We start from the raw sequence: 12,577 nt of genomic DNA, 5'->3' as shown, positions 1-12,577 counted from the left end.
CCATATATGTATAACCCTTTGCAGAAGGGAAATACTCCAAAATGTGATTAGTGTTTTCTCTGGGTGGTGACATTATGGGTGATTTTAATTTTTTCTTTATAGCGTTCAAATATTTTTCAATATTCTAAAATGAGCATATATAACTAGAAAACAAGACAAATATCACTTAAAACCCAAATAAGACATTAACACATTGATTTATTTATGTACTGAACACGTGCCTCTCATATTGTAGGTGCAGAAGCCACAGACAAGCATAAGCAACAGTCCCTATGCTCAAGAAGCTCACGTCTACACTGTAGACATTTGTTGCTTTGGTTGACTGGCATCCACTCCACTGCCTCTGAAGCAGCAAACCCTAATTTGTTTTGAGGAAGCCATCTTTCCCTGACTCTGGGATTTCACTGGGCCTTGTAGCCAGCTAGCCCAGAGGACTGGTTCAGGGATACATACTCAACCCATCAGGACAAACAGAGAACTGTGACACAAAGGACTGGGTGGGACTGACTGGAAGAGCCCCACTCTCTTGAGATGATCCCATGATAGGCCAAGTGGGAAATGACCCCTTTCTCCTGTAAAGGCCTAAAGGTGGAGATACTCTCTCTCCCTCTTCTATGACAGTTTTAATGGGAGATGACTCCTCTCTCCTGTGATGGTCTAAATGTCTTTCTCCTATAATAGTCCAAGCGGGAGATGAGCTCTTTCTTCTGAGATGGAATAAGGGTGAAGATGACCCCTCTCTCCAATGGTACGTTTGATAAGAGATGACTCTTTCCTGGGATGGTCTACATGTCATGGTGACCCCTCTTCTCTATAATGGCCCAAGTGTAAGAAGACCCGTCTCTCCCATGATGGTCTAAGTCAAAGACGATCCCTCTCTCCTGAGATGGTCTAAGTGTGCTGATTCATGAACCCAAAGCTGTGGAGTGTTCATCATCCCAAAAGAGCAAAGCGAGGTCCTTGAAACAGTATCTAATTCCTGAACCAAACTCAACCTATAGCTCGCCTTCCAAGGGGTATTTAGTTCATAGAGTGAATACATTCTATTTTGCTTAAGTCTGCTTGAATCCGTTTTTTTGGTCTCCTGAATCCAGTATATTTCTCAATCATCCTGCCCCTCAAAGAGTAGCTTTGTGCATAACCAACTATAAACCCCAGCAGCAGGTGCTATACGAGGGTCCTGAGAGCAGGGCTCAGAGCCCAGAGGAGCAACTGATTCGACTGCAGAGCTCAGGGGAGGCTTCGTATGTGAGCTGGGCCTTGGGATTCTGGAAAGGGAAGCTGTGGCAGAAGGGCGAGCACAAGCCCAGGCAGAGAAGTGGGCAGCACACGGCATGTACAAGAAAGTACACGGCTTACTGGGGACCGACGAACCCTTGCTGTGGGGGCGATGGGAAAGAAGGCTGGGGCTAGATTCCAAAGAGCATTCTAAGGAATTCACACTTTACTCTAAAAAAAAAAAAAAAAAGTATGGGGGTTGAGGAGTGAAAAGCATTTTATAGCAAAAAAAAAAAAAAAGATGGAACAGTGGAAAATGGACTGGAGTGGGAAAGAGAACAGGAAACCATACCTTCATGTCTTTGTTTCTGCCTCTTTCTCCCTCCAACATACCCTTCTAACAAACTAATTATAGGGAGAGAGCATTTTATTCATCTTTCTATCCCCACTGCTCAGTACAGAGGAGGTCTTCATAAATCTTTGCTACATAAGTGAAGAAGAGAAGAAACCCACAGCTTACCCATTCTCCAAGTCCAATTTACTTCAAAAGCCCCACCAGCTCACACCAATCCCCCCAGCACACCCCTGACCCCACATTCATCCCCTCTTCTTTGATCTCTTTTCCTGGTTCACTCATTCCAACCTGCACAAGGAATTCCCCGCGCTGTTATTTAACTGTTTCATGAGCTCCCATCCCTTCTTGCTCACGAAGAACAGCCACTGGGAAAAGAATCACATCTACTCTTCCAGGCAGGCTGGACTCCAGGCTCTGCTCAGATCATCCACCTGCCTCAGCTCTGGGCTTCCCGGTCACCTCAAGGACCTAAACTAGGCAACACTGCACTTTAACTGAACAAGATGTTGAGTATCAACATTAAAATTAAAAATACTAGATTCCTCTCCTCCTCCCTGTTAATTAAATCTGCTTAACTTACGGCAAAAATAATAATGAGTACAAGGAATAGCATGTTTAGAGTGCAGTCGGCCCTGCTTTATTATGTTACCCGGCCATCTGTGACCCTTCATTAGAGGCATTTGAGAATCTACCCTGATCACTCTGCTGAATGACAATGGCAATGCAAAAATAGTACTGTGGCTTTAAGAGTCTTGCTTCTCACTTATGTACCTGGTCCATCTTTTTTTTCCTCTAACAGTAAACAAATGGTCAAGTTCTGATTCTGCCTATGAGATGAACTTCCTAGACAACGTTCTAGGAAATTTTGTGATGATAGGCAGACATAAAAAAAAAATGATGTGGCTGTGATTGTTTGTACATACACGCTCACACATATGTGAATTCAGACCTTCTAAATATTAACCGAGTCACCACCGAAAGCACCATCAGCATTCTCCATTTAGTGAAAAACCTGCTAATAGCCCTTCTCTATCTCTTTTCAGGCTGTACCACAGTACAGTGTCATGACAAGCACTGATGGCTCTTTGGCTGAGAGAGAAAGGGATTCAATTGTATGTTTTAATTAAGTGGCAACTGAGGAATCACACGCAGGCTTGGGCAAGGCCAGAGGCCAAGAGAGCTGCCCTGGTTTCTCCTTCGCCTTTCCTTGTTTTTCTCCTAAAGCATCTCTGTCACCTAAGCATGCTCCTGATCCCTCTGCATTCCCACCCAGACAATTTTGATTTCCCACGGTCTTGCCTAATTGGAATGTCATTCAGTTTTCTCCGAGGTTGAGTTCTACAACCTGAGTCTGATGGGAAACACACATTTGCTACCTGGAACTTCTTTCAATGCTTGCACAGCTCACAAATCTAAAATCCCACCTGTCTGAAAGGCAGACGACAACAGAATTGCAGAGGCAACACCATCCCACCCGTACGTTATTCTTCATGTAGAATAACCATGAAGGCTGATACTTAACAAGCTGGCCTCTATCAGGAAAATCAAATTAAATAAGCTATTCCTTCCCGGTTACACTCGCCAAGGTTTTGAGATCGGGGTTGATGGTTCAACTTCCCTCTTGCCCACAGACGCTTCGGAATCAGGCCCCTGGATTCCCACCGGCTTGCGGTCCTGACTCGGAGATGGGTGACCACCGTCCGCCGTGCTGGGGATCTGAAGAAAGGGGCCGCCCGCAGGGGAGGACGGCGTTTCCCCGTTAAGGTTTGGAAGAAGATAAAGAGACGAGAGGGGAGGCGGATGGATGTCAACGCCCGAACCCAAATTCGCATATCACACATCAGTTTACCGAGGCAACTCTCGCAATTGCGCGAAATGCTTCGGTCACAGATGCTCAGCGAAAGGCCCCCACGCAGAGGGGCCATTGCAGCCAGCCCGCGCGACCCTCCAGCGGCGGCGAGCAGGACCCACCGGCAGGTGCCCTACGCCCCGCGCCCCGCTCGGCGCGCTTACCCAGGGCCCAGGTGCAGCTCTCTTTGATGGCTTTGTACTTGCTCCCGGACGCTTCCTTCTGCAGCTTCCTTAGGATCTCTTCCATCTTGACCTTCGCCGGGGGCCAGCCGCAGACAGCAAGGGGAGCGCACGCGAGGCCCGGAGGGGACGCCGCCACCACCGCAACCCGGCCCTGGGCGCCTAGGCGGCCGCTGCGCTCGCCCCGCTCCGACCCCGCGCGGCGGCTGATGAATCACGCCCGCTCCATGCCGCCGCCACGTCAGGCCCGGAGCCCCGCCCGCCGCCCCGCCCGCCCGGTCAGGTGCGCCCAGCGCGCGGCGACGGCCACGGCCACGGCGGGCTGGGGATCGGAGGCCGCGACTCGGCCCCGGCCCCCGAGGCGGTCCCGGGGGGCACGGAGGCTCGCGGAAAGGTGGAGGTGGACGTCCTGGGCTGGCTCGCAGGCTGGGCGTTGGCCGGGCTCGGCCCGAGGGAGCGTCGGGCAGCGGCCGGCAGCAGGCGGGGAGGGGCCTCGTCGCTGCTCCCGCCACACCCCCATCCGGGGCGGGCGGAGTTGGGGCGGCCCGGCCCCGGCTCGCGGAGATCCCGGCGCCGGGTGGCGTGGCGCCCTCTGCGTCCCGCGGTCCAGGTGCTGCTCCCTCGTTAGTGATGAGCAGCTCTTCTGGGCCACCCTCTGTGCCAGGCTCGGTGCCAGGCTCGGCGCCACCTGTGAAAAGACTGTGATTCTGCCCAACCATGTATTCCACACCATCTCGCGTGTGTGTATGTGTGTGTGATGAACATCCTCATTATACACAGGTTAAGGTACTTCCCAAAGCAACAAGGTTTGGACTCGAAACACTCTTGCATCCAAAACCCCTTTTAAAAATCTCTCTTTCTTCCCTTTCCCTTCCTCTGTTGACCTGAATTGTTTTCCTCTGAAGAAAAATAAAGGCGGGGGCGGGCGGGGGAGTGGCGCACAAGGGCTACGTGACTTGGGTAGGGGTGGGAGAGGTGGACAGAGAAAGCTTCCGCAATGAAGAACCTCCAGGCTGAACTTGGGAGGCGGACGTGGGGGGCCGGATGGGGAAGGCAGTGTGAGGCAGGGCCTCTACTCTTGGGAGAGCACCTGTGTTTCAGGAACTTCAAGTCGGGTTCAGCGATGGGAGCCCTAGGATGGTTGCTGCAGGAAGAAAGGAGAGGAAAGCAGGAGTCTTATTTGCAGTCTCATTTTTTTCCCTGTTGTGAAAGCTGTGGTTGGGAACTAAGAAAGGATTTTAAGCATTTTTGTTTTTCTTTAAAAATGTAACTGTAGTGGTAGTGAGGAAGTTAAATTTCAGAGGAGTAGACTGGCAGCTGTGAAAAGAGTAAGAAGATTCTGCAGTAATCTAGAAATAAGTTAAGCCAATGATAGATGGAAAGGAACAGAGGAAAATATAGCAAGAGATATTTAAGGTGTCGAAGCAGTAGGATTTACCGACTGATTGAGGTAGTAACATATGGGATAACTTCCAGGTTTCTTGTTTGGGAAAATGGGAGGATGGTGGCCCCATCCTCCAAGTTAAAGAAGAGAGGAAGAGAAGGGTTTGGAATCCAGGGGGTATATGAGTTCAGTTTTGAACACGTTTAGGTTGAAGTGGTAATGAGATACCATAAGGTGTTTTGTTTATGGGCAGGAACTCAGGACAGGGCTCCGAGGTAGACATGAGGATTTGAAACCATCAAATATTGAGAATTGTTGATGCCTAGGATTTGGCAAAGTTTGCTGGGAGGCAGTGGATCAAATGGGAAGAGCAGGAGGCCAGAGAGGGAACTGGGGGCCTCTTACCCTCAAATGATGGGCAGAGGAGCAAGTGTGCACAGAGGAGGCTGAGAAGGAGCAGTTAAGAAACCCGCAGCGCGGGAAGGAGGGCAGCCAGGAAAGGCAGTGTCACAGGAGGGTGTCCAACAGATGGGGGGTGTTCAGACTGCTGCTTAAGCCCTCTCGGTAGTGAGGAGGCAAAACTTGCAAAGTCTAGCCCCCTAGGGACCCTTCTACTCACATCCACACACCTTATGAAACCATCATTTGAAGAAGTGTTTCCAGTGCTAAAAAAAAAGTTCAAAAACACTGTAGTCGATAATATAATTATGTTAGACTACATTGTTAACTATGTGGAAATATACACAGAGAGAGAGAGAGAGATCACAAATATATACCATATAGAAAAATAAATTACAAATGTGTTAATGTGTTAAAGAGTTAAGTTTAAGAATTGAACCATAGAAGGTTTAGAAGAAAACGTAAGTGAATATACTTATCTTAATGCATTAAGATTATTTCTACTAAACCAGCTAAGGAAGAAACTGAAAGGCAAACAGATTTGACTATTTCAATATGTAGAAGCTTTATGTCAAAAGTTCCATACAAAAAGTAAAAAGCAAATGACATTCTGACGAGCAGATTGAAACGAGAGTAACTCACCGGCTTCCCTGGTGGCGCAGTGGTTGAGAGTCCACCTGCCGATGCAGGGGACACGGGTTCGTGCCCCAGTCCGGGAAGATCCCACATGCCGCGGAGTGGCTGGGCCTGTGAGCCATGGCTGCTGAGCCTGCGCGTCCGGAGCCTGTGTTCTGCAACAGGAGAGGCCACAACAGTGAGAGGCCCGCATACCACAAAAAAACAAAAACAAACAAACAAACAAAAATCTACAAACAATAAATGCTGGAGAGGGTGTGGAGAAAAGGGAACCCTCTTGCACTTTTGGTGGGAATGTAAATTGATACAGCCACCATGGAGAACAGTATGGAGGCTCCTTAAAAAACTAAAAATAGAACTATCATACAACCCAGCAATCCCACTACTGGGCATATACCCTGAGAAAAGTATAATTCAAAAAGTGTCATGTACCACAATGTTCATTGCAGCTCTATTTACAATAGCCAGGACATGGAAGCAACTTAAGTGTCCATCGACAGATGAATGGGTAAAGATGTGGCACATATATACAATGGAATGTTACTCAGCCATAAAGAGAAACAAAATTGAGTTATTTGTAGAAAGAGAAAAATAAATACTGTATGCTAACACATATATATGGAATCTAAAAAAAAAAAAAAAAAGGTTCTGAAGAACCTAGGGGCAGGACAAGAATAAAGACACAGATGTAGAGAATGAACTTGAGGACATGGGGAGGGGGAAGGGTAAACTGGGATGCAGTGAGAGAGTGGCACTGACATATATACACTACCAAACATAAAATAGATAGCTAGTGGGAAGCAGCCACATAGCACAGGGAGATCAGCTCGGTGCTTTGTGACCACCTAGAGGGATGGGATAGGGAGGGTGGGAGGCAGATGCAAGAGGGAGGAGATATGGGGATATATGTATATGTGTAGCTGATTCACTTTGTTATAAAGCAGAAACTAACACACCATTGTAAAGCAATTATACTCCAATAAAGATGTTTAAAAAAAGTAAACGATTTTTTAATACATTTTAAGTAATTTGTATAATATATAGTGTACCCTTGTATAAGGATAAAAATTAAATACCCAAAATAGATAATATTAATAATTATTAACATTGAAAAATGATTCCTTTATTTGCAAAACAGTTTTCTGTTTTAGTAATAATTAGTATGTACTATAATGTGATACATTTGGACTTTTGCTTCTGGCTATGATAACAGCAGCTTATATTGGAACAAACTTACTGTTGAAAGCAATTGCAAAATTGTATTTAAAATATTAAAAGCATTGTTTGAAGGCATCAAAAGCAACCAAGACTGCCAGGACTTGAAGGGCCAAGATCCTAGAGTGAAGGGGAATGCACAAAAGTGAGCCAGATGTTTACAGTTACTTTTTCCCCTTGGAGCACTTGCTAGTTCACATCATAGCACATAGAGACCAAGCTGAAAATGGAAATCTAGAGATGCGAGAGTTCTCAAGGTATGGGATGACGAAAATTTTAGTTCTGAGTTATTAAGGCAATTAGAACTTGAGGAACCAAGATGGTAGGGAAAGGGGAATCACACAAACTTAAGGCTACATAAAATTATATATAACATTAGAAACAATAAAATAACCCCCAAAAGCTTCACATCTACTCATTAATAAAATTTTAATGAACAGCCTTTCTCATAGTTGTGATAAATCTGTGTGTGTAGATGTGTATATGTATGTGCAAATATTGGTATACTTTTATGCAAATGAGGTAACATTATACATGTTCTTATACATTCTGCCTCTTTTCACTCAATGTTTTGTCACAGACAAGTCTTCCTTTTTAATGGCTGCTTATTATTCCTGTTGTATGACTCAGTCTATATTGTTGCTTCCAGATTTTACTATTATAAAGAAGACTTCAATGAACATTTAGTTATAATATTACTTCCCTACCTCCCTACATACCTTCCTAGAGTAAACTCCTAGAAGTGGAAGTGCTGAGTCAAAAAGCATACACAGGGCTTCCCTGGTGGCGCAGTGGTTGGGAGTCCACCTGCCGATGCAGGGGATGCGGGTTCGTGCCCCGGTCCAGGAAGATCCCACATGCCGTGGAGTGGCTGGGCCCATGAGTCATGGCCGCTGAGCCTGCGTGTCCAGAGCCTGTGATCCGCAATGGGAGAGGCCACAACAGTGAGAGGCCTGTGTACTTCAAAAAAAAAAAAAAAAAAAAGCACACACAGTAAAAGGGTTTGACAACTTACTGCCAGAATATGATCAAGGTACACAGATATCTGCTTTCACAAACAGTGCAGGAAAGAACCAGTATTGCTATTCTTCAGCATCACAGTGTATTGAAAATTCCTCAGAAGGTTAGAGAAAGAGCCCTACAGCATATTATGGAAGCATTTATTATTCCTCAACAATGTGTCTATTTGAGATTCTGATTCCGAAGCAAGTGCCAAAAAGAAGGACGGGACATAGACCCGAGATAAGAATGCTCCAGTCACCACTTCTATTCAACTGTATACTGACTAAAGATCTCAGGCAGCATAATGAAACAAGAAAAAAAGTACAAGAATTAGAAAAGGAATAAATGAAATAGTCATTATTTGTAGGTGATATAATTATTTACAAGGAAAATCTAAAAGAATCTACAGATAAATTTTCAGAAATAATAAGGGTTTAGCAAGATTTCTAGATGTAGTATTAATATAAAAAGACAATTGAATTTCTATTCACGAGCAAAACCAAAAAAAAATTTAGTAGCATAAATAATATAAAGCATCTAGGAATAAATATAAGAAAATGTGTGCAAGTCCTTTGTTCAGAATACTCCAAGTCTTTACTGAAGAATTTTAAGGAGGTCCAAGAAAATGGAGAGATATACCTCATTTGTATAAAGAAGATGAAATATTGGGTAATAAGCAATTCCAGTGAAATTCCCAACAGGTGTTTTCATGGAGCAGAAATGGATGACTTTAAAATTCATTTTGCCCCTTTGTCATAAATTAATTGAGCATATGTGTGTTGGTTTATTTCTGGGCTCTTTATTGTGTTCCATTGACCTATATGTCTGTTTTTATGCCAATACCATACTGTTTTAATTACTATAGCTTTGAATATAGTTAAAGTAATATAGCCAAGAATGTACAATGGGGTAAGTATGGTCTTTTCAATAAATAGGTTGGGAAAACTGAACAATGATATGCAAAAGAACGAAACTTGACCACTATCTTACACCATGCACAAAAATTAACTAAAAATGAATTAGAGATTTGACATCAGACATGAAGCCATAAAACTCCTAGAAGAAAACATAGGCAGTAAGTTCCTTAATGTATGTCTTGGCAATGATTTTTTGAATCTGACACCAAAAGCAAAAATAAACAAGTAGGACTACATCAAACTAAAAAGCTTCTACCCAGCAAAGGAAACTAGCAACAAAGTGAAAAGGCAACCTACTGAATGGGAGAAAATATTTGCAAATTATACATCTGTTAAGGGGTTAACAATAAAAATACACAAAAGCTCATACAACTCAATTGCAAAAAAATTCAATTAAAATGTTGGCAGAAGATCTGAATAAACGTTTTTCCAAAGAAAACACACAGATGACTAACAGGTACATGAAAAGATGCAGAACATCATGGATCATCAGAAAAATGCAGATCAAAACCACAATGAGATATCACTTTACACATTTTAGAATGGCTATTATCAAAAAGACAAGAAATAATAAGTGTTGACGAGGATGTGGAGAAAAGGGAACGCTTATGCACTGTTGGTGGGAATGTAAACTGGTGCAGCCACTGTGGAAAACATTTTGGACATTCCCCCAAAATTAAAAAGTAAAACTACCATGTAATGCAGCAATTCCACTTCTTGGTAGTTGTCTGAAGAAAATAAAAACATTAACTCAAAAAGATATATGAACTGCCATGTTCACTGCAGCATTATTTACAATAGGCAAGATATGGAATAAACTAAGTGTCCACTAGTGGGTGAATGGATAAAGAAGATGTGGTATATATACACAATGGGATATTATTCAGCCATAAAAAAGAATGAAACTTGCCATCTGTGACAACATGGATGGACCTCAAGGACATTACACTAAGTAAAATAAGTCAGACAGAGAAAGACAAATACCATATGATCTCACTCATTTATATGTGCAATCTAAAAAAAAACCCAAAACAAAAACCACCAAGCTCACAGATATAGAAAAGAGATTGGTGGTTGCCAGAGGTGAGGGGTGGGGGTGTGGTGGGAGAAATGTGTGAAAATTTTTAAAAAATAAAAATAAGTTTAAAAAAGAAAGTAAAGGGACTTTGTAAGATCTTATGATCAAATTAAAGGAAAAGGTTTTAAGTTTGATTAGCTGTGCATATTGCTATAAAAACCAATATCAAAAAGAAATCAGTCTTGAGATTAGGAATCAAGATGGCAGAGTAGAAGGATCTGCTCTCACTCCCTCTTGTGAGAACACCAGAATCACAACTAGCTGCTGGACAATCATCGACAGGAAGACACTGGAACTCACCAAAAAAAGACACCCCACATCTAAAGACAAAGGAGAAGCCATAGTGAGACAGTAGGAGGGGCGCAATCACAGTAAAATCAAATCCCATAACTGCTGGGTGGATGACTCACAGACTTGCGAACACTTTTAAAACAGAAGTCCACCCACTGGAGTGAAGGTTCTGAGCCCCACGTCAGGTTCCCAACCTGGGGGCCCAGCAACGGGAGGAGGAATTCTTAGAGCATCAGACTTGAAGGCTAGTGGGATTTGACTGCAGGACTTCGACAGGACTGGGGGAAACAGAGACTCCACCCTTGGAAGGCACACATAAAGTAGTGTGTGCATCAGGACCCAGGGGAAGGAGTAGTGACCCAGGGGAGACTGAACCAGACCTACCTGCTAGTATTGGAGAGTCTCCTGCAGAGGCAGGGGGTGGCTGTGGCTCACCGTGGGGACAAGGACACTGGCAGCAGAAGTTCTGGGTAGTATTCCTTGGCATGAGACCTCCCAGAGCCCGCCATTAGCCCCACCAAAGAGCCTGGGTAGGCTTCAGTGTTGGGTTGCCTCAGGCCAAACAACCAACAGGGAGGGAACCCAGCCCCGCCCATCAGCAGTCAAGTGGGTTTAAGTTTTACTGAGCTCTGCCCACCAGAGCAACAGTCAGCTCTACCCACCACCAGTCCCTCCTATCAGGAAACTTGCACAAGCCTCTTGGATAGCCTCATCCACCAGAGAGCAGACAGCAGAAGCAAGAAGAACTATGATCCTGCAGCCTGTGGGAAAAAAAACCACATTCATAGAAAGGTAGACAAGATGAAAAGGCAGAGGGCTATGTACCAGATGAAGGAACAATATAAAACCCAAGAAAAACAACTAAATGAAGTAGAGATAGGCAACCTTCCAGAAAGAGAATTCAGAATAAGGATAGTGAAGATGATCCAGGACATCAGGAAAAGAATGGAGGCAAAGATTGAGAAGATGCAGGAAATGTTTAACAAAGACCTAGAAGAATTAAAGAACAAACAAACAGAGAGGAACCATACAAAAACTGAAATGAAAAATACACTAGAAGGAATTAATAGCAGAATAACTGAGGCAGAAGAACGGATAAGTGACCTGGAAGACAGAATGGTGGAATTCACTGCTGTGGAACAGAATAAAGAAAAAAGAATGAAAAGAAATGAAGACAGCCTAAGAGACCTCTGGGACAACATTAAATGCAACAACATTCGCATTATAGGGGTCCCAGAAGGAGAAGAGAGAGAGAAAGGACCCGAGAAAATATTTGAAGAGATTATAGTCGAAAACTTCCCTAACATGTGAAAGGAAATAGCCACTCAAGTCCAGGAAGCACAGTGAATCCCATACAGGATAAACCCAAGGAGAAACATGCCGAGACACACAGTAATGAAACTGGCAAAAATTAAAGACAAAGAAAAATTATTGAAAGCAGCAAGGTAAAAACAACAAATAACATAAAAGGGAACTCCCATAAGGGTAACAACTGATTTCTCAGCAGAAACTCTGCAAGCCAGAAGGGAGTGGCATGATATAATTAAAGTGATGAAAGGGAAGAAACTAGAACCAAGATTACTCTACCTGGCAAAGATCTCATTCAGACTTGATGGAGAAATCAAAAGCTTTACAGACAAGCAAAAGCTAAGAGGATTCAGGACCACCAAACCAGCTCTGCAACAAATGCTAAAGGAACTTCTCTAAGTGGGAAACACAAGAGAAGAAAAGGACCTACAAAAACAAACCCAAAACAATTAAGAAAATGGTCATTGGAACATGCATATCGATAATTACCTTAAAAGTGAAGGGATTAAATGCTCCAATGAAAAGACACAGGCTTGGTGAATGGATACAAAAACAAGACCCATATATATATTGTCTACAAGAGACCCACTTCAGACCTTGGGACATATACAGACTGAAAGTGAGGGGATGGAAAAAGATATTCCATGCAAATAGAAATCAAAAGAAAGCTGGAGTAGCTATACTCATATCAGATAAAATAGACTTTAAAATAAAGAATATTACAAGAGACAAGGAAGGATACT

At 43.7% G+C, this 12,577-nt stretch overlaps 1 protein-coding gene across 1 annotated transcript in view; it reads right to left on the bottom strand.

Annotated features, from left to right (window-relative positions):
- ARFGEF3 (ARFGEF family member 3) overlaps positions 1-3,692 on the bottom strand; it is a gene marked incomplete at its 3' end in the record, with an annotated part of 182,707 nt that extends 179,015 nt beyond the window's left edge. The window contains exon 1 of the mRNA XM_079716480.1: positions 3,587-3,692. Coding sequence (XP_079572606.1) covers positions 3,587-3,671 — 85 coding nt within the window. The 5' untranslated portion in view covers positions 3,672-3,692. The remainder of the gene's footprint in view (positions 1-3,586) is intronic.
- Positions 3,693-12,577: the final 8,885 nt, after the last annotated feature.

The sequence above is a fragment of the Hyperoodon ampullatus genome (assembly GCF_949752795.1).
Source record: "Hyperoodon ampullatus genome assembly, chromosome: 12".
NCBI classification, from domain to species: domain Eukaryota; kingdom Metazoa; phylum Chordata; class Mammalia; order Artiodactyla; family Ziphiidae; genus Hyperoodon; species Hyperoodon ampullatus.
This window is presented reverse-complemented; position numbering and strand designations above follow the sequence as displayed.